Source organism: Cryphonectria parasitica (assembly GCF_011745365.1).
Source record: "Cryphonectria parasitica EP155 unplaced genomic scaffold M406scaffold_2, whole genome shotgun sequence".
Lineage (NCBI taxonomy): Eukaryota > Fungi > Ascomycota > Sordariomycetes > Diaporthales > Cryphonectriaceae > Cryphonectria > Cryphonectria parasitica.
In genome coordinates, this window is record NW_024468910.1 from 266,967 (window position 1) to 294,828 (window position 27,862).

At 48.2% G+C, this 27,862-nt stretch overlaps 11 protein-coding genes across 11 annotated transcripts; 3 read left to right on the top strand and 8 right to left on the bottom strand.

The window, feature by feature from the left end:
- Window positions 1-740: 740 nt before the first annotated feature.
- On the bottom strand, window positions 741-959 carry M406DRAFT_249857 (uncharacterized protein; the record flags this gene model as incomplete). The annotated part of the gene is made up of 1 exon (XM_040916643.1): window positions 741-959. A coding segment is annotated over one exon (219 nt), but the record flags the coding sequence as incomplete, so codon positions are not given.
- Window positions 960-5,860: 4,901 nt separating this feature from the next.
- Window positions 5,861-6,088, bottom strand: M406DRAFT_241858 (uncharacterized protein; the record flags this gene model as incomplete). Its single annotated transcript, XM_040916154.1, has 1 exon — window positions 5,861-6,088. A coding segment is annotated over one exon (228 nt), but the record flags the coding sequence as incomplete, so codon positions are not given.
- Window positions 6,089-8,237: 2,149 nt separating this feature from the next.
- Window positions 8,238-8,765, bottom strand: M406DRAFT_249419 (uncharacterized protein; the record flags this gene model as incomplete). Its single annotated transcript, XM_040916611.1, has 2 exons — window positions 8,238-8,527; window positions 8,573-8,765. Coding segments are annotated over 2 exons (483 nt in total), but the record flags the coding sequence as incomplete, so codon positions are not given.
- Window positions 8,766-9,464: 699 nt separating this feature from the next.
- On the bottom strand, window positions 9,465-10,398 carry M406DRAFT_326835 (uncharacterized protein; the record flags this gene model as incomplete). The annotated part of the gene is made up of 4 exons (XM_040920140.1): window positions 9,465-9,625; window positions 9,686-9,885; window positions 9,968-10,223; window positions 10,278-10,398. The coding sequence occupies 4 exons, from the start codon at window positions 10,396-10,398 to the stop codon at window positions 9,465-9,467; spliced, it is 738 nt and encodes a 245-aa protein (XP_040779216.1).
- A 606-nt stretch (window positions 10,399-11,004) lies between these two features.
- On the top strand, window positions 11,005-12,327 carry M406DRAFT_51972 (uncharacterized protein; the record flags this gene model as incomplete). The annotated part of the gene is made up of 2 exons (XM_040924467.1): window positions 11,005-11,506; window positions 11,618-12,327. Coding segments are annotated over 2 exons (1,212 nt in total), but the record flags the coding sequence as incomplete, so codon positions are not given.
- Window positions 12,328-13,625: 1,298 nt separating this feature from the next.
- Window positions 13,626-13,913, bottom strand: M406DRAFT_51969 (uncharacterized protein; the record flags this gene model as incomplete). Its single annotated transcript, XM_040924466.1, has 1 exon — window positions 13,626-13,913. A coding segment is annotated over one exon (288 nt), but the record flags the coding sequence as incomplete, so codon positions are not given.
- Window positions 13,914-15,062: 1,149 nt separating this feature from the next.
- On the bottom strand, window positions 15,063-16,292 carry M406DRAFT_326837 (kinase-like protein; the record flags this gene model as incomplete). The annotated part of the gene is made up of 2 exons (XM_040920141.1): window positions 15,063-15,863; window positions 15,927-16,292. The coding sequence occupies 2 exons, from the start codon at window positions 16,290-16,292 to the stop codon at window positions 15,063-15,065; spliced, it is 1,167 nt and encodes a 388-aa protein (XP_040779219.1).
- Window positions 16,293-16,999: 707 nt separating this feature from the next.
- On the top strand, window positions 17,000-18,010 carry M406DRAFT_75484 (uncharacterized protein; the record flags this gene model as incomplete). Its single annotated transcript, XM_040925860.1, has 1 exon — window positions 17,000-18,010. One exon carries the CDS (start codon window positions 17,000-17,002, stop codon window positions 18,008-18,010), a length of 1,011 nt encoding a protein of 336 aa, XP_040779220.1.
- Window positions 18,011-19,690: 1,680 nt separating this feature from the next.
- On the top strand, window positions 19,691-20,260 carry M406DRAFT_251247 (uncharacterized protein; the record flags this gene model as incomplete). Its single annotated transcript, XM_040916752.1, has 2 exons — window positions 19,691-19,894; window positions 19,973-20,260. Coding segments are annotated over 2 exons (492 nt in total), but the record flags the coding sequence as incomplete, so codon positions are not given.
- Window positions 20,261-20,628: 368 nt separating this feature from the next.
- Window positions 20,629-21,327, bottom strand: M406DRAFT_320830 (uncharacterized protein). The gene is made up of 2 exons (XM_040919437.1): window positions 21,208-21,327; window positions 20,629-21,153 (listed from the first exon to the last, which is right to left on the bottom strand). The coding sequence occupies exon 2, from the start codon at window positions 20,922-20,924 to the stop codon at window positions 20,754-20,756; it is 171 nt and encodes a 56-aa protein (XP_040779222.1). The 5' UTR covers window positions 20,925-21,153; window positions 21,208-21,327; the 3' UTR covers window positions 20,629-20,753.
- Window positions 21,328-22,792: 1,465 nt separating this feature from the next.
- M406DRAFT_75482 (uncharacterized protein) lies at window positions 22,793-26,050 on the bottom strand (the record flags this gene model as incomplete). The annotated part of the gene is given in 12 exon segments (XM_040925859.1): window positions 22,793-23,037; window positions 23,207-23,506; window positions 23,558-23,788; window positions 24,106-24,307; window positions 24,355-24,396; window positions 24,440-24,707; window positions 24,770-24,816; window positions 24,982-24,984; window positions 24,996-25,017; window positions 25,147-25,374; window positions 25,538-25,658; window positions 26,035-26,050. The coding sequence occupies 12 exon segments, from the start codon at window positions 26,048-26,050 to the stop codon at window positions 22,793-22,795; spliced, it is 1,725 nt and encodes a 574-aa protein (XP_040779223.1).
- Window positions 26,051-27,862: the final 1,812 nt, after the last annotated feature.

A 27,862-nucleotide genomic window follows, 5' to 3' on the forward strand; every position in this document is an offset into this window, starting at 1 on the left:
TAGTTCGAGTTGCTATTTGTAGGAATGCTGAGCATGCACTCTCATTCTGCTATTGCTATTTATCTGCAGCGCTTAGATTTCTAAGAGAACCATTCTAAACCTTTCTTACTCAAGAGATATATTAAGCAGTTATTATTATAGCAGAATATTCAGCTAAGACTTCTATAATCAATAGAATTCAATACTTGCTCCGAGAGAGTATTTTTGCTCAGTTGATTAAGTTTCTATTATCGAGCAACATTCATCTAGCATTCTTCCTGAACTGATTGCTATTTATTCTTCCGGGATTGATAGCAGTTGTATGCAATATATCCTTATTTGTTGTAGTTATAGCAAGTAATGCTATTCCTTTTGCTATACTGCTTGTTAGCAGCATCGAGTTTTATGAAACCAGCATATATAATGCTGCTCTAAGCTATACTGCCCTATTGTCTGCTGTTCTTGTATTGAAATTTCTTATCCATATTAGCTAAAAATCTCCAAATCTAGCTTCTTCCCTTCTTAAACTTCTCTATTCATTATTCATATAGATAGTTATCAATGCAGATAGCTTGATTAAAGAACATTACAAAATTCTCTAGCTAATTCTGCTTGAAGATCTTGTTCTTAACATCATCTTTAAATCCCTTATAATAGTATTCCATGAGATTCTTATCTTCCTACGGAAGTTTTGCTGAGAATTGCTTGAATCTGATTATATAAGCAGAAGCTGATTTAGTTTATCTGAGATCTATAAGCTGCTAAGCTATAATACATTCTTCATTAGAATTACCAAAGATCTTCTTAAGAGCCTTCTCAAAGCTTTCAAAAGAATCAAACATATTCTTAGTACTCTGAGTATGTACATTGGAATTGTTCTGATGCTCCAAGTGGTTGCACAGAGAAAGCTTGTACCAAATGAGAGCATCTTTTTCGAAGCGAGTTCCTGCAAGAATAATCTTCTCAGACTTCTTGGTAAACTAGTTCTTATAATACAGAAAATATGCTCTGCAGTAAGTAAGGAATCCATATAGCGTTTTCTGATTGCTATCATATATAGCAAGCTTATCCATCTTGTACGCCTTTCCAGCACCATTGGTAGCTGTAGAGGTAGACTGCGCCTATTGAGCCTGTTGAGCTAGCTGGGCCTATTAGTTAGCAATAGTAGCGCTTTAGGCCTGCTATTGTTCGCACAGATCCTGGATACGCTGAATAAGCTAGTACATCTGGTTAACCAGTTCTTCCTGAGTAGGAGCGCGTAAGAATGAAGGAGTTCCTGGAGGAGCTATCGTATTCCGTATTGCTCAAGAGATAACACTGAACCGTTCTTGAACAAGAGTTGTCAAAATGTAATGAGCACTGCAGCAATCCGAAGATTCCTAAGTACACGAAGAGGTTTATGCTAACAAGAGCGGTGCTAAAGTATCAAGTCCTTGAATACGGAACCGTACAAGTTCTAATAAGCAATGCAAGTATTCACTGCCTTTAGAGCTACTCAGTATAGAAAACTGAATACTTAGATTAATAACTGAAGAGCTATATACTGAATCTATCTAATGATAATGAACGTATCCTTATATATCCAGCTCTTCATTGTGGATATGTTGGATAGCAACATATTCAAGTTATCCTGCTAGCTCTGGATAGCACATATTCGAAGCTATTCTTCCTGATTGGCTGTATTCATAACCCTAACCCTGGGTTATGTAATCAATGCTTTGTCAGGATATTGAGTCCTTGACACCTAGTCCCTGTTACGCATAACCTGTTCTGTGACCTGCATGTTGGATGAGTCATAACATACAATCAAAAATCGATATTCGTTGTTGCTTATTAAGGAATTATGAGATAGGCTATAAGGAGTACAATGGTTTACAGTTTTAGATTTAAAAGAAGCTTATAATCTGATCAGAGTAAAGAAAGGAAAAGAATAGAAAACTGCTTTCAGAACATGCTACGAATACTATGAATATTTGATTATGCTCTTTAATTTAATGAATGCTCCAGCTTTGTTTCAGGAAATGATTAATTATATTTTATGCAAGCACCTGAATTAGTTTATTATTGCCTATCTCGATAATATTCTTATCTACTCTTGAATATTGGAAGAATACAGGAAATATGTGGAAATAGTATTGCAAATGCTTCAGAATGCAAAGCTTCTTGTAAAGCTTACAAAAAGCTACTTTTATATACAAAAAGTCAACTATCTCGGATTCATAATCAAGCTAGGATGTATCAAGCTACAGAAGAATAAAGTAGAAGCTATTAGGAATTAGCCAGTTTCCAGAAACATCAGAGATGTTAGATCTTTTCTTGAATACATTAACTTCTACAAACAGTTCATTAGGAACTACAGTTGGATTGCACATCCTCTTACAAATCTTACTAAAAAGGAGCAGCTCTTCGAATGAATCTTCAAAGCATAAGAAGCTTTTGATGAAATTATTAAGCATATTATCTCAGAGCCAATTCTGTATAAAGTAGATCTCTATAAACTCTTTAAAGTTGAGACTAATGCATCAGGATATGCATTCGGAGAACAACTTAGCTAGCGAGATGATTAAGAGCATCTAAGAATTGTAAGCAACTTCTCAAAGAAGTTGAATAGCTCGGAAATCAACTACGGAATCTCTAATCAGAAACTTATGATAATAGTAAAAGCTTTTGAGAAATAGCAATACTATCTCATTAGCGCACAATACTCTATTATAGTTCATTTGAATTACAAGAATCTAACTATGTTTATAATAATTAAGGTTTTGAATAAGCAATAAGTTAGATAGGCAGAATTTCTCTTATAGTTCAACTTCAAGATTGTATACTGCAAAAGCTTGGAGAATGGATGAGCAGATGCTCTCAGCAGAAGATTAAATTATTGAGATGAAAACTCTTTGAATATATAGAATATCTTTGCTCAAGATGAATCGGGAAATCTTGTTAATGTATATAGGGAACTGAACGCTGCTCTTAGGATCGGATTCTCGGAAAGAGATTCAGAATTAATGATTCCGGATGAACAAAATAACTATATCAAGGATGTATATAGTATACTAGCATATAAGCATCAGGAAGTTAGAGTAATCTATGAATGCATCAAAAGATACTGGAACTTATCAGGTCTTAGGAAAAGGATTGAAAGCATTCTATAATGATGCAATAGCTGCAAGAAGAATAAAGCAGAAAGATATAAGCTTTACAAACTACTGTATTTCTTACCAGTATTTACGACTGTTTAGCAATTCATTAGTCTAAACTTTATTACTAAGCTATTTCTCTTATAAGAACTCTTAATTAAGATGCAATACAATAGCATTCTAGTAGTGATTTGCAGACTGAGCAAGTATGCTTATTTTCTTCTCTATAAGAAAAGCAGTATAGTAGAGGAATTTGCATATATATTCCTTAGAATGATTATTGCTAACTATAGCACGCTAGAAGAAGTAATCTCCAATAGAGATAGAAAGTTTAATTTGAAGTTTTAAACTTTACTTATAAAACAGCTCAGAATATATTACAAAATATTTATAGCATTTCACTTACAAATAAATGAATAGATAGAAAGAATGAATCAAGTTGTTAAATAGTATCTACAATACTATATTAATTAGAAACAGAATAACTGAGTTAATCTGTTGCTTCTTGCATAGTTTGCTTATAATAATGCAGATATAAGCATAATAAAGAAATTGCTATTCTTTATATTCTACAGATATAATCTAATAGCTTACTATAAAGCATTACTAGAAGCAGATATAGAAGCTGCAGATAAAAGAATTAAGAAGATTAAGAAAGTTTAGAAGGAATTCCGATCAGAACTATAATTCATTCAGAAACGAATAATATGATATGCAAACTCCAAAAGAATTGAGAAACCAATCCTACAGAAGGAAGATAAGATCTACCTACTTCAGAAAAACATCAAAACAATCAGATCTAGCAACAAACTCGATTATAAGAAGTTAGGATTATTCAAAATCTTGCAATAGATTTCTCCGGTTAATTACGAATTAGCATTACCTTATGGAATGAGGATACACTCAGTTTTCCATATCTTACTGCTGAAATCAGCAGCATAGGAAATACTAACAAACAATATAGCAGAAGTGGAAAATAATGAATTAGAGTATGAGGTGGAAAAGATTCTCAAGCATAGAAGTATAGATAATATAAGGGAATATCTTATCAAGTGGAAAAGTTATTCAGCAAGCGAAAATTCATGGGAATCATAGAAGAATGTTAAGAATGCTTAGGAAAGAGTAGCTGAGTATTGAAAAAGGAAGGAAACCAGTATTTAAGACGATCGCTCCGCCCCGAACCGAGACCCAGAAGCCTCGAGAATCTTACTCTCCAGAAAGCCCGACTAATCTACCACAGAATTCCCCAGATTTACAGAATTCCAATCAAAACCCTCAAAAGAAGAATCTCCAGCTACAACAGCAGATTCCTCAGCTATCACAGCTTGCACTTCAGCAGCAACACGGATCCTCTCAGCCTCAGCTTCCTCAGCCTCCTCTTTCTCAAGCTCTTCGAGGTTCTTGAGATCTCAACGAATAGCTCGAGACATCCTCTTACGCCACATCTTCTTTTGTTAACGCAGTTGAAGCAACTTCAACTCCAACTCTTCTATCTCATCCTCCAGCTTTCGATGCTGAGTAGAGATAAGGAGGAGTTCGGCAGCATTCGTCAGCTCCAGAACGTCGCACTTGGCGCGATTCTGGGAAACGCACTCCGAGCAACGGGATGAATTGTGAGGAGAAATGATGCACGATTGCAGTTCTCGACTGTTGCAATAAGAACAGGGATGCATATTGAAACTGTTTGAAAGAATGGACTGAAGAAGGAGATCTTTCTGCTTCCTTTTGTCAGAGCGAGGATTCGAGGATTTCGGTTTCGCAACTTTGTTGATTCTGTTCGGCATCTCGATTAGGAAGGCAAGATCATGAACACGGAGACTTGCCAGGATACTTACAAAAGATCGTTGAGGATAACGATTGATAGGAGGGAGATGATGTTATAATCTATCCAACATGCAGGTTACAGAACAGGTCACAAGTAACAGGGATCAGGTGTTAAGAACTCAACATCCTGACAAAGCATTGATTACATAACCCAGGGTTAGGGTTGTAAAGGAGGAAGGATCGTTGGGCTCGCTAGCGATCCCAACGAGCTTCATACCTTGGATTGCTAGACTCGCCAGCAATCCCGATGAGCTATACTGAAGAGCTGGATATATAAGAACACAGCTATTACCATTAGACGGATTCAGTATATAGCTCTTCAGTTGTCAATCTAAGTATTCAGTCTTCTATACTGAGTAGCCCCAAAAGCAGTGAATACTTGCATCGCTTATTGAGACTTGTACGGTTCCGTATTCAAGGACTTGACACTTTGACACCGCTCTTGTTAGCATAAACCCCTTCGTGTACTTAGGAATCTTCGGATTGCTGCAGTGCTCATTACACTTGCCTATAGCTCAGCTTGGATAGAGCCACTGCTTGAAGATATAGTAGAAAGGAATAGCATTGCTAGCAGCGCTGCTACAGCTAATAAGAGTTATCGATTCTCTGTTATTGAAGTTGTATATCTTCTTTCTAGCCTTCCGCTCTGTAGCTATGATGATGCATCAAATATAGCCAGATAGAATGCTGATACGATTGCTACATTTATCAGCATTCCAAATGCCTAAGGGTCTCAGGCTGTATGAAGCAATAGTAGCTTTATATCTCTTGAAAAAGCTCTTCAGATTGTTCATTGCAACCTCAAAACCTTGTCAGGATGCTTCCACAGGCTTGATATATACATTGTCAAGCTCTGAATGCCTCATCAGCTATTGCTATATGAAATGAGAGCTGACTAGTCTTACTTAATGCATTGCATGCATATTGTTGGCAGCATTAACAAGCATATCCTTGAGAGAAGGAAAGCAACTGATATTAAGCCTCATTATATATCTGACGAGGGCTTTATCTTTCCAGGGCTTAAGAGCTAGTGGATAGCCTCGAGGTTTCGTTGAGTAGGCAGGAAGGCCTTTCTGATGCAATGCTGCAACGTGCTTTCTCAGCTCTGATTCGCTATATAGTATACCCTTAGCAAAAGATCGTAGAGAGGTTCTTGAGAGCTTGAGGGGCTTTGGATCTTCTCGTAGGCCTTGTAGTGGGCGATTGCGCCCTCGATGCATCTGCCACGCATTGAGGGCGATCTTGAATGTCTCGTAGGCGATATCTTCTTGGGCTTGAATGGCTACGAAACTGCTGGCAGCTTCTGCGCACGATTGAAAAGAGTCAGATTCGGCTCTGGGGGAGGAAAAGGAAGCTATCGCGATGGTTGTTAAGGAAAAAAGGATGAGGGAGGGTGTGTGTGTGTGTGGTCGGGATCACGGGATCGAAATGCGCACTATTTTTAGCTGCGCACGATTTTGGCACCCACTACCGGAGGAACGGAGGTAGTGGGCCAGGAGGGCTAGTGCCCACGAGTAGGTAGTTTGCAGCATCCTTATTAATTATCAGGTGCTTCTGATTATCCTTGTCAATCGGGTGGTTTCGATTATCCCTGTCAAAGATCGGGTAGTTTTCACTATCCTTGTCAATCGGGTGGTTTCGATTATCCCTGTCAAAGATCGGGTAGTTTTCACTATCCTTGTCAATCGGGTGGTTTCGATTATCCCTGTCAAAGATCGGGTGGTTTTCACTATCCTTGTCAATCGGGTGGTTTCGATTATCCCTGTTAAAGATCGGGTGGTTTTCACTATCCTTGTCAATCGGGTGGTTCTCATCATCCTTGTCAGCGGGTGGTTTCGATTATCCCTGCTCTAGACTAGGTAGTTTGCAGCATCCTTGTTAATTATCAGGTGCTTCTGATTATCCTTGTCAGTTGGGTAGGTTTCAATATTCTTGTCTAGCTAGCAGTTTCCATTATTCTTGTCAGTCGAGTTTCAATCTTCTCATCAGAGATCAGATAGTATTAACATTCTTGGGATCTACTAGATCTGCCTTAGCATTCTGTCATGATAGCTAGTGTAGTGGGTCTCAGAATGAGATGTAGTAGGTCCTGGGTTAGTGTTACAATAGTGGAAGCTGAGCGACGGCGAGCTCTGGCGCAGGCGGGACCTGGTGGAAGCCGCGCGGCAGGAGAAGGACGGCCTTGAGAAGGTGCGCGCGAGCATCGGCAGCGCGGCGGGAGGGAAGATCTACGAGTCCGTTTTCAGATCCCCAGATCCTCGCACTAAGAATCTATAGATCTGTCCTCAGATCTTCAGATCCATATTGAAGAGCTGGATATATAACCGCCTATTCATGACCAAGAGATAGATACTCACGTCGTTCTTCAGTCGTCAATCTAAGTATTAGAGCACCCATATTCTGATAGCTCCAAAGATAGTAAATACTACAGCGCATCCCTTACAATTCTTTCCTTTAAGATGAAGGCTTATTGTGATGAAGGCTGCAGTATCGAATGATCTTGAAGTATCCGTAGGGTTTATGCCAACAAGAGCGGTGCTAGTGTAGGCCATAAATACGGAAACAATTGTATAACTGAGGGTTCTTGCAATGTTCACTGACAGCGTTTCACGCAAGTCAAGCGGAATCAAGTCGCTTGACAAGCGAAGTTGACGGTTTCGACGTCCTGTTCAAGCTAAATAAGCGGCATATTTAAGCAAATGTCTTGCAAGCGAACAAGTAAGTTGCCCAAGTTCTATTGTGAATACTTATAGCCTCAGTTTAGCTGTTAAGTCGGAGGGGGTAACCTCCGGCCACCGTAACTTCCGGCCACCCCGGTCCGCTCCCAGCCACCTTCAACCCCCCTCTTTTTGTATTATCTTTTCTCAATCAATTCTATTCTAATCAACTTCATATCTTCATCAAGCCTGTATACAGTTATTATGAAGCCCTATACCGAATTTGAGCTAGCTCAGGTCCTCGAGGCTATCAGAAGGAGTATGTCTCAGCGATAAGCCTCGAAAAATTGAGGCATACCAAGAGCTACTCTTCAGGATCGCTTAGCAGGAGGAGAATCGCATTCAACAGCATATAAATATAAGCAAAGGCTTCCTATCAGCCAGAAAAGGAAGATAGCTGAATGTATCCGCATTCAGAAAGCTCTAGAGCTTCCATCAAGCTACTCAGAGAAGAGGAATGTATATAAAACAATATATATATGGGTGGTTGGTGTGGCGGGCCGGGGTGGCCGGAAGTTACGGTGGCCGGAGGATACCCCCTCCGACTTAACGCTTGGTTACCTAATCCTGCCGCGGGCCTTTATGGCATATATCCCCGTAGAAAAGGGCCCCTTGATAGTTTGTAGATCTTGTTGAGGCGGCCTAAGCGGAGCTCGCCGTTGATGAGGCGTGAATCGACTTTCCGGTCGGTGTCGTCTACTTGGAGGACCTGCTGGACAAGCGTCCTCCAGCCCTGCCAATCAACCTCTTCAGGGAGCAGGTGCTTGCTCTTGGCGATGAAGAAGTAGCTCTCGTGGCCAATCAGGGCTGTATACGAATACAGGAGGCCAAGAGCCCACGCCCGGAGTCCGTGTCTGTAGGGAAGAATACCTGGTGGACCGCTGGGGTTCGCGTCTTCTGGGCATAGGCAGGGACATTCCTGCGAGGAGGCGAGGTGGTCTGTCCAGAAAGAAGGCTCGAGGAGAAAGCGCGGGATCGGCTTGAGGAAGATCCGGCCGGCCGTCCAGACCAAGTGCAGATCCATGCGCTCCGCGAGGAAAATGTCTTGGCCAAGGATTAGCTGGTGATGGAGTGAGCGGGCTGGTATGGGCCAACCTGCTACCCATAGCCAGACCGAAATAGTTCGTGACGAGATAGAGAGTAGTGGTAGCTAAAGAGTAACTAAGCCGGCGGTAATCAAAGTAATCCATCCGGTGCTTCATATACTAATATATAAAGAGATGACTTCTTAGACGCTATATTTATATGGTAAAAGTAAAGACGCTGAACGTATTATCTATGCTGCTTATCATAATCGTCGAATTGACTTGCAATTCTCATGCTACTTGCCAGCTTGTTAACGAAGACCTGCTACTTTGAGATATACTTTCCTATACACCGCTTCGCGCAGCTCTGGACAGTTCGGCTCACACCCCGCTTAATGAATCAATATTGATAGAATTAACAGACACGCGATTCTCTATCTATAGGGTCAAGGACACGGTAACCCAGCTCTGGCGGCTCGTAATGGTAGGCTGGCGAGAATTCTACCAAGCTGCAAGCTCCTATACCTTTATCGTACATTCCGGAGCCGACCGCCGCTGGTCGACTGCGGAAGCGATCGAGATCCTTAGAACCAACTACATACATATGGCCACAAGACTGCCCAATCAACCACACGAGTATACCGGATATGGAGGACGGCAAGGCCATATTAGAGCGAGTGTCCGATCAGAACCATATCCTAGATAACATGCTTAAACAGCTCGGCTGTCGCGGTCTGCCACCCGTCGGTAGTCAAGCCTTGGGCGCGTGCCATTGTAATAACTTATGAACGAGGACCTCCGAACGTGCACCCCGAGATAGTCCCACTATTAGCTCCTAGTTGAAAGCCCGAGTCATTGTTTCCAAACGTCACTTCTGTTGTTTGTTTTCGTTCCTCTTCCGCTATCCTCTTCGCTTCATCTTGCGTCTTTCTTTTTAGGCCCTCTAATAACTCCAGCAGCATATATAGCATGGCGCGTTCTTCACCTATCGTGCGTCGCATACCAGCCTCGTCTTTGTATGTGTCTTCAGTACCACTGGTATTTCCACGTTCAATGTCGGTGGGGTTTAGCTGGTTGGACTGTTTATCCAGCATAGAGAGCTGCTGATTGGTGCTGGTGATTGCATTAGCGATATCTTTCTCCTTTGCGGCGATAGTGGTCTTTGATTCCCCGGTGAGACGCTGGCCACGAATCGAGCTGTGCCTGGACAAACGATCAGAAGCTGCTAGCATACCACTTTTCCTTGGAATAGAACAAAAAGAAAGAAGAAGAAGAAGACGCTTACAATATAGCTGTGCTAACGACCAGATTGAGAGTTGTCCGATATTTCTGTAGCTGGTCGGACATGGCTTTGATCTGGTTCTGTCGGAAAAGGTCTAAGCTGGCTCGATCCCTCCACGAGATGTCACCCTCATTAGAATGACGGGTCCACCGTTGCAAGTCGGTCCTGAACTCGGTGCAAGACTTCGTGCAAGAAGTGATGGCATTCTTCGACTGCTCGACCACGGTTGCGCCTAGTGCGGCCCACTGCGGAGGACTAACTGTTTCGAGTGACGCCAGCGTCGCTTCAACAAAGCGAATATTCTAAGTAAGACTTTCCATAGTGGATGGCGCCTCCGAGATCTTTTGGAGGTCGTCCAGTAGGAGTCTTGTCGCATGAAGCGCAGGGACAATGATGCCGAACGCCCCTGCTGCAATGCTGAAAGGATCGGCCATGCTTGGTCTAGATGGTGCCTAGATCGATTTGAGACGACGAAGGTAGATGCGGGTTGTGTGATCTTTGGGTATTCTGCCGCTTAATAGGTGCTGTAAGCAACGCCGCCGGAACCCGGCTTATATTACGTGTATGCATACCTTTCGCAGCAAGCCTCGAAGGTAGTTTATCCACTCTGACTGTTAATCCGAACAATCTTACCAATCCCAATATAATCGATCGCGAATTAATTACTACTATGGCCTAGCAAACCACCATAATAAAGTTTGGAGATGGGAACTATGGGTCTCAAGTGGGATTAAACACCGGAACGGTCACGAACGAGTTCCACCTGCCACCAGGTAAGATCAAATCCTAAACTACCTCCCGCACAAGCTAACCAACGTTATTAGAACAGCCAGAACCACCGCCGAAACCATCGTGTACGATCCCCTTTTGTCGCAACCCCGATTTCATCAACCGCTAGACCCTCCTCGACCAGATATACCGCGCCTGCTCGAGACCAGCTTCCCGCGCTGCGCTTGTGGGGCTGGGCGGGAAAGGCAAGTCGCAACTCGCTATTAAGTACTGCTATCGGTGAAGGCCAAGGAAGGGCTCTCTGGGCATATCTGCCGCCAAGCCCCCACGGATCGATCCTGATCACAACGAGGACCAAAAAGGTTGCTAGAAGGCTAACAGGCGACTATAAGAACATCATCAAAGTTCCACCAATGGACAAGGGCCACGCACTTGCATTGCTCATGAGAAAGACCGGCAGCCAGCCCGATATAGAGAATGGCGCGGCGCTGGTGGAGGCCCTTGAATATATGCCTCTGGCCATCAGTCAGGCTGCGGCATATATACAACAGCGGGCACCGCGAACTTCCATCGGGAAGTATTTAGAAGAGTTCCGGAAGAGTGAGCGACAGAAGGTCAGCCTTTTGAACTGGGACGAGGAGAGCCTACGGCGAGACTGCAACGCATCGAATTCGGTGATTCAAACTTGGCAGATCTCGTTTGATGCTATCCGATCAGAGCAGCCATCAGCAGCTGATCTGCTCTCGCTGATGAGTTTTTTCGACCGCCAGGGAATCCCAGAATCGCTGGTGCGGCCGCCTGCCAATATTGTGAGTCAGGACAGCAACGCAAACGAGTGCGAAGGCGATATGAGCCAAGATAGCGAGAGTGAAGACGATGACGACAGCGATGCTTCCAGTGCTAGCGACGCCTCCGAGGACCCAGCTGCGCAGCGCTTTGAAGATAACCTAGCGATGCTTCGAAACTACTGCCTCATATCCTTAAACAAGACAGGGGACGTCTTTGAGATGCACAACCTTGTGCAACTAGCTACGAGGAAATGGCTAAGCGTCTATGAAAGAACAGAGATGTTTAAGGAACAATTCATCAGTCGGATAGCGCACGAATTTCCAACAGGAGATTATAGCAACTGGGCCACCTGTCAAACGCTATTTGCACATGTGGAAGGGGCAATTCATCACCGTCCGAAAGGTGAAAAGCAGCTAGAGGAGTGGGCGCAGGTCCTGTACAATGGCAGCTGGTATGCACGGGGGCAAGGTAGATACAGCTTGGCGGAGACAATGGCTAAAAAGTCGCGGGATGCTAGGATAGAGACACTGGGAGATCAGCATGAACTAACTTGGCATAGTATATCAATGGTTGGCACAATCTTTCGGGATCAAGGGAGATATAAGAAAGCCGAGAAGCTGGATGTGGAAGTGATGGAGATGAGCAAGCAGAAACTCGGGCCTGCCCATCTAGACACGCTTACTAGCATGGCTAGCCTAGCTTTCACCTGGCACTCGCAAGAAAGCACTGCTAATGCTATCGACTTGATGAATTCGTGCGTCCAACTCCGCCGTCAAGTATTAGGACCGGAGCATCCAGACACCTCTTCGTCCATTAAAACCTTAAACACTTGGCGTGCCGAGTAAGTAACCATACTCAAGTATTCCCGCCCGTAACGCGTTCCGTCCCGGAGATTCTGCCACAATCCGCCATACAAACCGGTGCGGGTGGCTCATGCTTTAATGCTGAATCGGTTGACGCTGGGCCGAGCTGCTAATTGGCTTGCATTTTCTCGGGTAAGTCCCTAAGCATTATTTTGCGATGGTCAAAAACAATTCCTAACCTGACTTTATATTTAGTTTTCTTTCCCCAGCCAGAACAGGGGAATGGATTGTTTTCTCTCCAATTTTCGCCACTCAACATTGCGACTTACGAGAAATCACGCCAGGTGAGGACTCCCATCTCGGCCAGGAGAGCAAGACAGTACTAGGTCAAGGGAACTTCATCCTGCTATGTTTAGAGCCAGAGCGATATTCATCGAAGAGAGTCAGCTGATGAATGTAGCCGTAAGGGCATCGCTAGATCATAGCGAGCTAGGGTTTTATATACACGCCTCAACGCTCGCCTTCCCATACTTGAGAACGCGTCTTAGCCTTGTATTAGGATACCGTATTGGTTATCTGTGCGTACAGCTAAGTACGATGCATACACCCTGCACACTTGCTACAGAACCATTGCTCCTTTTGCCGTATTTGGTAAATACACGAATTGCTTTTGAGAAGCCCTATTCTCTATAGTATAAATTCTAGGGGCATAGTATACGGAATACTCACGTCCTTCCTTCTATTTTCCTTTCGTTTCGACCTCTCGTTCGGCTTCTAAAATTCGGGCTAATACATTCTCATAAGGCTTTGTTTATTCGCCTAACTTCCCCAGATACTAACGAGTAATGCTGCCCGCCTTTAGCTTTAGCATGTGCGAGAGCTAATCTCTTGCTACCGTGCACCTTACTTACCTTGTGTTACCTTGGGTAAGAGTTATAAACGTGGCGTTTAGATATGGCTTTTCCAACGTACTTTTAAATTCGGTTACTTTTACGAGAGGAAATAACAAGAACGCAAGAACAAGCATAATTTAAGAAAAGAACTTTCCAGCCGCGATTCCCAGTCTCCATCTACCTTTATATGGTGGTCGCTGGCTTTGTCTTGTTAATAACCTTAGCCTTCTGAACGTTCTTTTGTCTTATAAATCCTGTGCTGCCGTAATTATTATGGAATTCTCTGATCTTCGTGACTGTCTCCGTTATGGGTGCCAGACGGATCTTATTCTTGGCCCGGAGAAAATGATCCCGAGCAGTCACGCACCAGGTAACTCTACCGGCCATGAGCTACGATATCTCCGCCGGGCTTCTTCGGTCGTGAAGCTGGTCTGGATTCCCATGCGTTTAATATTTTCTAGCTCGGCGTACCGCGCTGCAGCCGGGACGAACTCGCTCAGAATCCGAGCCCGTGTAATCCGCTGTTGCCCGTGCAAGCTCCGCGAGATCGACATCATCAGCGACGGGCTCGTCTTTCAGATGGATGTCGAGAATAGGCTTGCGAGTAGTAGCATCGGGCAGATCAACCAGAATGCGTGTGCTAAGGCGCCGAAGAATGCCCTCGTCTATGGCGTAGGGACTATTGGTAGCAGCAATGATCATAGGGTTTTTGGCGCCATTGGTCTTGATCCCATCGATCTCGACCCAAGATCGGAGGTGATCGCGAATGATCAATGAACCAAAGAGCTGGATATAAGGATGGACATTTCCTACAGTCAGGATAAATCTCTTGAGCGCTCTTTAGTTGTCAATCTAAGTATTGTTTCCACTCCTACGAAGCAATAGCCCCAAAGGCAGTGAACACTTGCATCGATACTTAAGACTGTGTTTCCTATCTTAATCGGATACTTGGCACCGCTCTAGCTAGCATAAACCCTACGTGTACTTCAGGATCTTCGTGGCACTGCAGTGCTCATTACAAGTAGGTTCCTTTTATTTGTTAGGAATATCCGCGTTCTGCCTATTTCCGTGGCTACTGTTGATTCGTAGCTACAGATCGTATGCCGTCGGCGACGATCTGGTCGCCAGATACTGCAACGGTTGCCGGCTGGCAACCGGGTGCAATCGGGCCGAGATAGATAGCGATAAGGACAAGGCACTTAGCCATGGCAGCCCTTCTGGCTGGCATTGGCGATGGCTTCGTTCTCACGATACATCAACCAACGGAATAAATCTACCTGTTAACCAAGGCAGTACTGCTTCCCTACGTTAAGGTGCAGCCCTAAGACCCTACCAACAATAAAGCTTATTAAGTTAATAAGATATTTAAAAATAAAGATTTATTTTTAAAATTCTATTTCTTATTATATATTCTTTATTTATTAACGGAATATTATAAAAATAGTATTATTATAAAGCTATTTATTTCTAGTATTTTATATGTTTATTTATTGCTTATAATATATATGCTTATAGTCTAAGCCTTTTGTAGTCAATAAGCTGGGATGGTCATCAGTTATACTACAGTTGTGATAGTCAGTGGTTCGTTGATTCTCTCTAACTAGATCTATAGAGAGAATGCCAGTATAAATACTGGCGAGGGCTCCCTTCACCATTGTCTGTCAAGATAAAGGATCGCTGTCTATCTGTTTGCTTCACTGCTTAGTCCATTGCTCACTAGAGTCACTGTCCTTTCATCGCGAGTGAAGAGTGCCAGTCACGGCAAAGGGGCGGACCCCTGTGTGCTTACCACACCTTTACATCTTACTAAACAGCAAACATTATGCTGCAACAAAATTGTAAAGAGCTATAGTGCTACTAGTCGACATCATTTCTAATCTCACGCTATACAGGCGGTGGTGATAGCAGGGACCCGCTTTGCAGGAGGCTTGTCATCCCCTGCTCCTTGGAACCGCCCGAGCTGGGTGGTCCCCGCCTTCTCCTCTTCCTCACCCCGCGCGAGCCGGACGGAGACATGCCGCCGGACCGCCTTAGCCTCGCCGCCGTGCTGCCACCGCCCGGGCCGTGCCCATGGCTGTCCTTACCTCCCCGGGCCCCGGCAGCCGCGGTGCCAGGCCGTGCTGCCGCCCCGGCGACCTGCTCCCAGACCTGCTCCGCCAGAGCCTGCTCAGCCGTCGGGCGGTCGGCGGGGTCCCACGCTAGCATGGAGCGGAGGAGAGCGCCCAGGCCGTCGGGCATGCGGCCCTGCAGGGCTATTACGTGCTCGAGGACGGCGCGGTGGTTCTCGGGGCTGGACATGGGCCCCGTCCAGCCGCGCGGCCCAAAGGTGGCCAGCATGGAGAGCCCCAGGCTAAATATGTCGATGGCGCTAGTGTAGCCCTCGGGCCTCCCGACTTCGGGTGCCGTGAAGTCGGGAGGGCCGAGAGCCGCCAGCTTACCCCTGGTGCCGACCTTGGACTTGCCGTAGTCGCAGATGGCGGCGTGAGGCGGCTGCCGTGAGAAGACCAGCAGGTTCCTGGGGCTAATGTCCCTGTGCATGATGCCCCTGGCGTGCAGGTTCCGGAGCCCCTCCAGCACCTGGCGAAAGAGCGACAGCCTCGTGGCCAGGGGCACGTCCTGCCACGGCATGCCGTCGAAAGACCAAGGCGCGTAAGGCATGACGAGATACACAGTCTCGAAGGCGAACTGGAAACACGGCGGGGACTAGCCGTGCCCGCAACACCAGGACTTGAGAGGCATGAGCCCGACTGTCTGCGCGGGGATCCTGGACGCGATGTCGATCTCGTTGTTCACAACGCCGCTGTCGCAATCGCAGCAGTAGATGATCTTGCAGGCTATCGGATCCCCAGACCTCCTATCCACGCCAGCTATCACAACACCGAAGGCGCCCTTAGAGATGATGTGGTGCAGAACGACATTCCTTATACACTGGTGTTCGGGGCGGGGCAGGACGTCGAGGCGGCCATGCCCTCCTCCTCCTCCTCCCTCTAGATCCCACTGCTGATACCACTTCCGCATGTATTTGTCGCGGGCGGCTGCGTAGGCGCTCTCGTTCTCGACGGCAAGGGTGAGCACAAAGTCCAGCGGGCCAATTCGAAGGTGGTTAGTCGTCATGTGGAGCACGCACGTCTCAGAGTACTGCAGCTCGACATCGGCGTTCCCGTCGGCCTGCAGGTATACGATTGGATGATGTTCATTCGTATTGCGCAGCACAAGAGCGCCGGAGCGCGGGTGGATCGAGATCCTACAGACCGTCGTCCCCTCGAGGAGCTGTGATCTGGTCGAGCCGATGGGTAGGTCGACATATGGAGGTTTCGCCCCTCGCTTCCCGACCACTCAGCCGCCGCCGTGGCCCGAGCCGCCGTTTGTATCCCAGGGAGAGGACGAGCTGGTATCTCGACTGCGCGGCCCGCTCCGTCGATGTTGCTACCGCGGGGTTGATGTGCACGTTGGGGAGCTGTGGGTGCTTCTTGAAAAGGGATGCCAGGCACTTCTGCGCCGCTGCATTCTCAGGCGTCAGCGTTGCGAAGACAAACGGCGCAGGCATGATTGCTGATAGCGATGATGGTGATGATGTCGAATGGCACTATCCCCTCTGCAGCAGGAACGAGGCGGCTAGGGGCCCCACCTGCATATTGAGCTAGTCAGCGACTGCCCCGCACGGGCCAGGCTTGGCTACCACCTCTCTTCCTCTCTTCTGTACTGCATCTCAACCCTTTCCCATACATCATCTCTAAACTTCGGCGCTGCAGGCCTGACAACCTGATCAATTTCCATCATCACCATCAGAATATTACTCATAACATTGCCGTTCCGTCATCATGGAATACTGTTCCGACCAGCGCTCCGACGAGTCGGAGGACGAATACTTTCAGAGGTGGAAGGATGCCCGCGACACTTGGCGCCAGCAGTATGTCGACGCCTACTACAAAGCAAAGGCGGCAGGGCTGCGACAGCTGGCCTCCATCAGCGACGGCCAGTCTCCCAACGACATAGCACACGTAATCATGCTCATCGAACAAGACATCAAGATCGATGCAGGGCTGGCGAGGCCCGAGGACTTCGAGCGACCCAGAACGCCGCCCCTGAGCATCTCCGTCCCTGGCAGGTCCCTCAGCGAGGTCAGCGTGCCGCCCGAGCCCTTCGAGTCCTGGGCAGCCACGCCGCCGCCGCTCCCCTCCCCACCGATCGATGCCACTGCCGATCCGACCTGTGCCCAGCGCGACCCCGTGCCCAAGAGAAAGAGAGACGAGGACGATGAGACACCGGCCAAGAAGAGAAGGATGACACAGACAAGACCAAGCACAACGCGCGGTCAGAGAAAGAGAGGCCGCGAGGAGGAGGAGGAGGAGGTCACACGCGCCACGCGCGCCAGAAAGAGGACGAGGAGGACAGACATGCGCGCGCAGCCAGTAGCATCACCGCCGCCGGCTCGCGCGACGTCGGGCCACAAGAGGAGACGGAGGCCTGATGATGATGATGCCCACGACCACGAGACGCAGGCCTCCCAGAAGCCAGGACGGCAAGGGCCAGGGCCCAAGAGAAGAAGAATCGTCGAGAAGACAAGCAGTGATGGTCGAGGCCACGGCACAGGACAGGCTGCTGCTGTTGCTGCTGCTGCTATAATGTCGTCGTCATCCTCCTCTCGGGTCACCCGCGCACGGCGCCGGCAGCTGTCGGGCACGGATACCCAGCTCCTGCAGCTCGGACAGCACGGCCAGGTCGACGTGCAGGAAGAGCGGCCAGCCAGCACCAGGTTAGAGGCCGGGACTAGGGCCAAGCACAAGATCGACGCCGCCACCAAGGGAAGACGTTGGGCCGGGGCGAGATAGAGTATAAAGTAGGCTCTGAGGGGGTGATCTGCCGTACAGGTCGGGCCTGAAGCCGGAGTGGTGGGCAGCGGGCGAGGGCTGCGTGTGCTGGTCATCCTGACAGGGTTGGGTGCAGCCAGTGATGCTTCGACTTGTCGCTGCGGGCCCAGGGGGCGAGCCTGGCCTCTGATGTTCGTGTACCGGTCATCCTGACAGGGTCGGGTGCAGCCGGCGACGATCATCCGCATGCCTCTAGGTTCTGCTCCTCAGATGCCGGGAGGGTCTCGAACATAGCCTCTTCATCCTTCTGTTGAATATACATCCACATTACCCAACAGGCATACGAGATTGATATCACAGACATAGGATGGTAGAGTGCAGACTAGATATAGCCAGAGTAACCTGTTCCCCAGAGGAGAAGCCCCTCTGAGAGTCCTACAATAGAATGGTGTGCTGTCTTGGCGCGCGTTATAACACAACCCACACATGGTGGCCCGTGCATACACCACCGCCGCGCCAGAACTCTATACCCGTGGGCACTAGCCCTCCTGGCCCACCTACTCCGTTCCTCCGTAGTGGGTGCCAAAAAGGGTGCCCGGCCGGAAAGTGGCCCACCTGGTTCGGAACTCTTTTGTATGGGGCTGCCAGCCAAATCAAGCTGCTATGTCAGTATTTGACTATTGAACTATCGACTTTACAATACCCACGATGTTGAAAGTAAACAAATCCTTGGTGTTTTGTATCTATAGACCGCTAAGCAGAGGCGGTGATGAGGATATATCCTCATCGTCGCCCTTGTCGTCGATATCCTCAGAGCTGTACCAGGCCTCTTCATCCAGGCCATCTTGCCCTGGCTTAGCATCTTGCAATGCTATATTTAACTGTCTATCTGCTTGCAGCAATGCTGGATCAATATCTCGTAGAGGGTGGTCTAGGCCAACCCCTAGGCCAGATATATCGACATCGCTGGAAACAGAAAAAATATACGAAACCGTTCCACTAAATTTGGTATACTACGGCTCTCCGCATGCTCTGGGGAGTACACCAAATTTTTTCGTATATTTAAATCTATAATCCTAGGATGCTCATTCAATTGCCAGCCAGGGAGTGGAACGGTTAAAGAATCAATGGAGTGGGTGCACGGACCTTGGAAATCAATAAGCTAGTCCATATTCGGTTAGCGTATATTGGCGTTCCATGTTACCTCGCAAGCTCATGCTCATTTCATGAATAGCGAGATGGCGAGACAATCCATTCTTTATAAGCATGATGTGCGATCCTAATATCTTTGCAGTGCTGAGCGCGCATGATCGGAAGAACAGGGCAGGCAGTGCCTTTAAGCTAGAGCACAATTCGAAGTGGTTTTGCAAAGCAGCTGGGGGTGTTGCCGCGGAGCCCATCATCAACAGTCGCCAAGCTACGCCCGCAGACACAGAGTCTGACGCCACCGATGAAGCCGGCGCCGTTGACCGCTTGGTTGTGTTCTTTGATAAGCTGCTCACATTGGACAATCTCCAGAACGGACTGCAGCTGGGCACAAACCCGACTTCGTCTCATATTCTTCTAGGATATCGTGGAACTAAGGGAATCAGCGACAAGCAGGTAAGCCAACTACTACCACTACTAGTATATGAATATACAATTGCATATTTTTTATTAATTCGAAGTTAGTGTAATATTACTGTAGACAAGGCCTATCATATCTGGCTGCACGATTATGAATCAACCCACGGCACGGCAGTCGGTCAAAATGGCCAGAACCAAACAGAGGTACGGAGGAAGGAGACGTGGATCCTGGCATACTCCCCTGGCAGTAGGGATGTCTTCGAAGAGAGGACAATCCACTGTGCTAGTCTTGCAATCAAGATAGAGTTTCCAAACCACGAAATGGCACCCTCTCGTTATGTTGAGAACTTACGGGCGTTCGTCAAGAAGTGCCAGGAAGCAGCTGAGAGAAGCGAGGTGGAACCTTCTGGCATCGAGGCGCTTGGCTTGGACAGCCAACCGGCAACTCAAGCACCCAGTGAAGCTCCGACTCCGCGTGAAAGGCTCATATATTATAACATCCAGCAGATTGGAGAAGGTACATTTGGTCGAGTGCATAAACTCATCAAGGCGCGGGACGGGAATGTTTTCGCGGCCAAGACCTTCCACCCTCCGTCCAGCAAGAACAAGAGGCGGTGGCAGGAGCCTGATCCCAAATGGCTCATCAAAATACGAAGAGAATTTAGTCTTATGAGAGATAATCCTCATGTAAGTACATTGCTATAAGTATATCAGCTTTGATAACAATATTAACTTTCCTCTAGCCGAATGTGATACAGGTGTTTGAGCTTCGAGAAACCCCAACGCCCATGATTATTATGGCCTACTTTCACCTTGGAAACATCGCCGATGCGAATATAATTGATAACGATAACTATGTTAGCGCCTTCGGACAGATACTCGATGGCTTGATGCAGCAAGACATCTCCCTGGGCTGACTCGAAGCGCCGTTCCTCCGGGGGCCCGCAAATGCAGCACTGACCGGGGGTAGTGCGGCTTACGTGCTGTGGCTCGGGCTCGGGTTGCTCCAAGCCTTGCCTAATCCAGCGCCCAACACATAGGGTTTTGGACTACGACTCACGAGCACCGAGCAGACCACCCGCCCGCGTGCGGCCACCACGACGCAGCCAATATGGACCTTCAAGTTATTTTCTATCAACCGGACCAACCAGATCGCCCTTTTGAGGAGCCACCTCGCAGGACCCAACCGGCCTCCCAATCAAGGTGGGAAAAACTTGCCGAGCGAGTATGGCGAGACAGAGGCTGCCTGAAGCGTTTGGAGACGAGCAGCATCGTAACGATGCTCCCAAAGGGCCGCAACGATGACGCCTACCAGGCAGCTGTTGAGATGGCAAACAATCCTGGCCCAGGGGAACGGACGATCCAGCATCTTCTCCTCCTCACTCTTTGCGATGTCCTCTTCCTATCGGGCCAGACAGCTTCAGAGGACCTGGACACTATTATCAAGTCGTTTGTGAAGAGCGGACAACCAAAGTACCTGGACAAGCTCAAAAGGGGGGCTAGGACGGCCAATCAAGTGATTGTCGCATGGGCTGGAGGCGGCACAGGGGACGGCACTCTATCCCGCCTGGACCGCGCAACGCAGGCTGTTATGCAAGGTATGCTAGACCACTCACGCAGTCATGTGTAATTACTTTGCTGATCCTTCGCAGCCCGTCTCCCTGTCTCACAGTGGGCAATTTTGAGCGAGTGCAGCGGCAAAGTTACCGAGCACATCGCATCGAAACCCTTACCAGAGATAGTTGGCAGCACAGATTCTCCGCTGCTGATTCCTAATATTTTGTCCTACTTGACGAAGGGCTCTTTGAGGTAGATTCCCGCTGCCTAGTTCCGAAGGGACCAGTTAGTTGATGGCTGACCTGGCAGATTTCAAACTATCTGCCGCTGTCTCAAATACGGTGCCGATCTTGCGCTGTTGGCGGCATCTGTCCCCGAGTACGTTGGAATTCGCGCCTCCGCTGTGGAGACCGTGGACAAAGAGCAGGCGGGGGGGTAATGAGGAAGGCACATAGTCATAAGATCTGCTACATCAGGTCATAAGTGCGACCATGGGACAACGCATGGCTGGATCCGTGCGGCGCAATTTTACCGTATTGCAGGCTGCTGGACGGCAAATTCCGGAACACCTCTGTCCACCAAGCATTGTCCCAAGCTTACGTACCCTCCGTGGGGTTCCGTGTACCTCCTGCTCCTGGAATAGAATGCAGAGGGCTGTGGCGGTGAGAAGTTTGCACGAATTACTAGCACAATCTCACCAACGGAGAATTCAAACTCCTCCCGCCCTGCCTGCCTGGACCAACATACCCAAGCCATGCCATTCCCCTGTGCCATTCGTCCACATCTAAAGACTTAACATGTCTGACGATATCACCCCGTCTGCTATTGCTGCCTTGACTCCACTGTCTGAGCTGGCGGCTCAGTCAATTCAGGTCCATCGTGAAACCTATCAGTGCCTCGATGGTTCCAATTCCTGTTTTCACCTGCTGCACGGCATGGGCCTTCTACCCCCCAACGGCTTTGTATTTGGTACAGAATATGCCGACTTTCTGCTGCCCGAAATGGGCGACGCTAACTATGGGAGAGGCTGTTCTCTCATGATCGTAAACGGGTCTCTTTAGTTTGAAGAAGCAGTACATCAATCTTGTTCGCTTTTCATTACCTCATTTTCACAATAGTTGCCCTTGGGAAACCTACTGGAAACCTCAGAGCGTGGCCCAACCTCTCGGTTCGACTTGAAATGCCTCACGCCTGAGTCCCATACTAGCTTCCAGGTCAGCAGGACCAGAGTGATCCGTCGGGCATGCATGGCCTACTGCCAACCCATGAAAACGGAAAAGCGCGAGTACAAGAAGGCCCCGTGCAAACCCACCGATGCAGCCCGGCCCCATCCCAGCTGCCTGGCAGGCTGCTGGTCACACAGACCAGCTTCTGTGTATCGAAGCACACCAACCTGTTATTTCATTCACTAGAACTTCAAAATGCCTGTCATTATAAGAGATTCAGTCAAACTAGCCTCTGCCGTAAACCTTGGTCATTACCTACAGGTGTATTCCAAGCGTGTCGGCCGGATCTACCGCAAATTGGATGACAGTCACCCATTTTAATCAAAGCTACTGGCGTAGGGTTGGCAGGTGTCAAACATTCTATCTAAAAAAAAAATAAAAAAAAAGCGATTGTACAATACTAGCACCCGTTTTGGTGTCCAACCACAGCGTGAGCACGACATTCCTGGATCTGTCACGAGGAACGGTCAACTTGTGGCAGTGGGAGGTATCGCTGTGTGCGTGCATAGACCCCAAAAGTGCCGAATACATGGACCCGTACAGCATGTTTCCCAGGAGGATTTGCATCGCGCTCATCCTTTCCTCGCCCAATCTTGCTACCGTAAAACTCAAAATCCAAGTCGGAGTGAATGTTCGTCCCGCCCTGTGAGACGTATCGGCGTGAGCCAGAAATCCCGATATCGACTCCATAGATGTTGCCTGCAATGAGGCTGACAGCCTTGGTCGTTGATTGCAACCGCAAAAGAGTAGCAGTGCTCGAGCGAGCCCCCGTCGGCATGTGCCCGTGGCGTGGTTATTATGACCCTGGCAAGGCTCTGCGTTCCAGCTCCTTCATACTCAACGACGGCCCCAAGACGGGGGAATTGACATGAGAATACCTCCAGTGAGGGATTGAAATACACAACTTGATCATTGATCCTTCTAAATTGGGTGCTTGCCCCTAAGCGCCCGCTAGACGACGGCTCCGTCCACGCGGAAACCAGAGGCTCAGCAGTTTGGAAGGCACTGAAGGCGGTATCGACCAGGTTGAATTCGGGGGAGGACTGGACGACATCGAAGTTCCCAGACGCCGGAACCGCAGAATGCTGGCGCACCAATGCCCCCTGGTCCTCGAAGTGAATGTCGTTATAGCTGATGGTGCGGCGAGGATCGTCGATGCTTCCGAACACTGTGATCTCCGTCAGCACTGATCACCCGGAGCTCGGTCATTGAGACCTACAATCTTGAGCTTTACTCGTAAAGTACTCGCGGGTTCTCTGCTCAAGTTTTCCAAGAATCTTGCTGGCCACACGGTGACGTTTCGCTCGGTACCCATTCCGCAGCTTGTATATTGTGTCTATGCAGTTGTTTCGGTTGTAGCGGTGGTATTTTCGCTCCGCTCGCCAGCAAGTCACAGCCAAAGCAAGCCATGGAATCAGACCAGCACTGAGGAATAAGTCCTCAATTGACCCTTTGGGAACGTTTTCATAATAGCGTTTACTTTGAAAACCTGGGGAACCAGACTGCTTGGCTTGAAACTTAAATTTCCATTTGATTGCACATGACTTCGACCATGGAGGGTTTCTCGCGGGGGTTCAAGATCGATTCCATATTGTAGGTAGGTTGTGATGGATCATGGCAAGCTGACAGTGTAAGAAGGAGAGGTTGAGTAGTGAGGAGGTTGGGACGCATAGCATCCGACACAACCTTGGAGGGTGGATCAGGTCTGTGAGCGCCATCTCATTTACACCTTGCAGATGCCAACGCCCCCGAGGTACACCTCAATACCCTCAGGCACTATAGCTTGTCCATCACAAACGTCATGCTTCTCAAAAGGAATCAATGTCTGGCTGGATGAATAGACCCATACATAACAACCTCTCCAGTACACATTTTGTCCTTTTCCAACGATCCACTTGCCTCCTAACTCTGTACCACCTGTGTCTGGTTGCAACTGTTGGGACAAAGGCTCAATAATAAACTTGGTAGCCTACAAGTAAGTCAGAGATGTTCCTAAATGGTACAAAAGAGACTTACCATCCTGTGTAAACGTCCAAGGGGCCTGGGGGTGCTGACAACCTGGTGATTGTCTAAGCATATGTTGGTTGTTGAGGTTTCTCACTGTGCAGCTTTGCGTCAGCTTGAATGATAGCCCATCTTGTTTATGCATATCGGCTATAGAGGGTGGTGGGTCGGCCGCAGTAGAGGATGGTGGATTGGCCGTTGTAGAGGGTGGTGGGTTGGCCGCAGTAGGGCCGTTATAGAGGGTGGTGGGTCGGCCGCAGTAGAGGATGGGGGATTGGCCGTTATAGAGGGTGGTGGGTTGGCCCGATTTAGTAAAATCAACCCGCCTCCTGGAGAAATCAACCCGCCCCCCACCGGCGCTATACCTAAAGTAAACAGCCATCTAAGTGCACAGCCATTTTTCATACTGTGCTAGATATCAAATTACCTGTACTCATCAGCTGCCTGAGTCAGCTCTTGAGAAGCCATCTGCTGCTAGCAATTGTACCAGAGCCAGCTCTGGAGTAGTACATACGAACTGAGTGAAAGGAATCAGTAAAATACATCTCATACATAGAATTTTGTGAGCACATGTCCTGTGCTGGAGATGCGTATGTATGAGATGTTGCAAAATTCAGTTGGCGGTGTGTTACAAGTACAGACCATGTGCTCACATGCAGTGCGCTCGTTGTAAGGCTGCGTGTATGTATGTACGCAGGGATGTCATGAGTGTACTGCATGTTCTCACCAAATATATGTGAGCATATGCAGTGCGCTTGTGTTGAGGCTGCATGCGCAATTTACAAGATCTCTGTTATGGCTTACAGTGTGGGCGCTGTGCGGTATGTTTTGCTAAATACGGCTAGAGCGGTGGGGGGCGGGTTGATTCCTCCAAGAGGCGGGTTGATTTTACCAAGTCGCAAAGCATGATACGGAATGTGCCAGACACAAACTAGCGAAAACGGGGCGCGTAAAATCCGAGGAATGATGATGCCATCGACGCCAATATGTGTCATAGTGTCCACGACGCTCTCCCATCTCACACCCTCAGGCCTATATTTCATGTGTCTGAGTGCCTCACCACTATCACCCTATTCATCATTACTTGCCTGGCAAACCCAATCGACGTTACAGTGCCAAAAGTATTGCATTGCACAATTCGCAGTACGCATTCAGGGCTCGCTGTCTACCCATTGCCAAGCTACAGAATCCGTACATCTCCTCGAGAGCAAGGGCAGTGATAGCACCAGCATTGGTCAATCGTCTGTCTCTAGTCTCAGAACGGAGTTGCGGCGTCTGGGCTCTGGGGCCAACACTGTAATCGCCCTCTTCGGGTTCTTGTCAACGAAGGCAGGGAGAACCGTGTTGTCGCTTCTTGTTCGCGTCAACGCCGTCATCTCCCTCTTCCAGACAACCCGGGGGCAGGGCGGCCTGTGTTGCAGGCAGCCCTGAGTTTGGACAGTTGTCTTTGTTAACTCGATCCAATATGTGCTTCGGCCTCGACTTCGGCATCAATCGACACAGAGTCAAGGCTGCTCTATTTAGTTCTCAGGACACATTGCAGGAGGCGAAGTGGGCAGGACGGACCATGGATACTGGCACGCACCGTCAGTAAAGCACATCATAGCTGCTGCTATGGTGAACTTCCCGAAACAGTGTGAGCTTATTGGAAGCCATACGCCTCGAAACTATCACATTTCCACAGCTCCTTACCTTGTGGGAGAATCATGGTGTGACCCTCGAAGATGAAGCAGCTTCAATCCTTGTAATACTTCCCAGTCCCTCTCTGCAATCGCACTTTGTTTAGTCTCGAAACCTTATTGATAATGATGCAGAAGCTTTTGCTGTTTGACGGAAGCGAAACGGCCCTGTTCGACGAAGAAGGTTTGGCCAAGAAGCTTCGCATCATTGATGACATATTTACCATAGTATCGAAGTACCAGATGAACGGTTTAGAAAGAGGAGTGTTGATGTTTGTGGAATTAATTCGGCAGTGTTCATCGACTTGGCCAAATCCTCTTCCGGATACTTGGTCCTGGCCGTTATCCTCTCCACCGACAGGGGGATGTTCTTCACCTAGAGCCTGGATCGCACCAAGTTCGAGTGAACCTCCGGGAAGAAAGCAAGCATAACGTAAATAGTTGTGTTACAACGTCGCCACCGGGCCTTCCGAGCGCCTCTAGGCCATCGCACTCTGCCTCGCCTCCAAACCCAGCAACCCTTGGCCTTTCCTCTTTCGGCCCCCTGCATCCATCCTAAGAGCCAACGCCAAAGGAACCGAAACCAACAATCGCCCCAACGCCGTCGCAGTGCTCGGATTTTAGAGCGTTCAAACATGCAGGCCGATACACATCCAGCTGCAGCTGTTACAAGGCCATCGCATAAACGATCGAGACGTGCAGGGGACAAATGAAAGCAGACTAGAGCTTGAAGGTAAGGCGATTGACCACAGTTCATTGAAACTTCAAGTCAGGGGCAAATAACTGACTGCCTCTTAAATGCCAGATACATGAGCTGGCCCTCTTTCTCGACACATGACATAAGTGCGCACAAAGTTTGGGATATGCGTTAGGTTGACGGTATATAAATTTTGTGTGTCATACACCTCGGGCTTTGGCCTGTTGGTCATGCAGTCTTTTAAATTGGTCATGCCACCACTGCCAGCGTTCCACGCAAGTCAAGTCAAGTTAAGCGGTAGCCTGTAAATTGACTTGCTAGCAAATTTGGCCGCTTGCTTGTCAAAGTTCAGTCCTCTGCTGACAGCTTCTGCAGCAAAAACTTATGGCCCGTCCCTTGGTGAACACAAACATAATCATGACTAGTCTTTCAGATGTATCCGGTGTCGAAAGACTAGTTACAGTTATATCTAGCCATTTCGAACTTACCAATCCTTCAAGCTTGAGAACTCTCTTCACTCGAACCTTCTGTACTAATCTTGGGCAGACATACAGCCGGCGGGTACCCTGCCTGGCCAAGTGGGGAGAAAACCCCAGATACGCCATTCTAGCGGACTGAACGGGAAGGAAATGTCTTTACAAGCGTCGAATACGAACCCAACATCGAACTGTATGATGGTTTGGTTGACGACGACTTTGGGATTCTGGGGTCGGTGGGTGGGGCTGCTCTGCTTGGGTGACAAACCAAGGCGCTCCTCCAAGCCGCGCGCGATGGGCGGTGATGGCACGGCCGAGGTGGCCCATGTCACCGTCAACAGGGGAGCAGCAGCGCAACAACCTCGACACCACCATCGCCTCCTCTCCTTGCTTGCTTCCTATCGTTGTTATCCCAAGAAAAATAGGAATGATAAGTTCCAGGCCTCCCGGATGGTTGCTCTCGCCGCTGCACTTATTCGGCTTCTCGGCCATGACCGTATCCTAGCATCAGATCATGCATGCACGGAGAGAGATTGAGGTCAATTCACGCCTTGGTGGCCTCCTCAGACTACACAGCAGGCAACACAGAATGTTAGACACAAGTGCGTCCCGGTCATAGTGTGCAGATAGCCCCTCCTCCCCTCGTACCCTCGCCCATGCGGACTAAT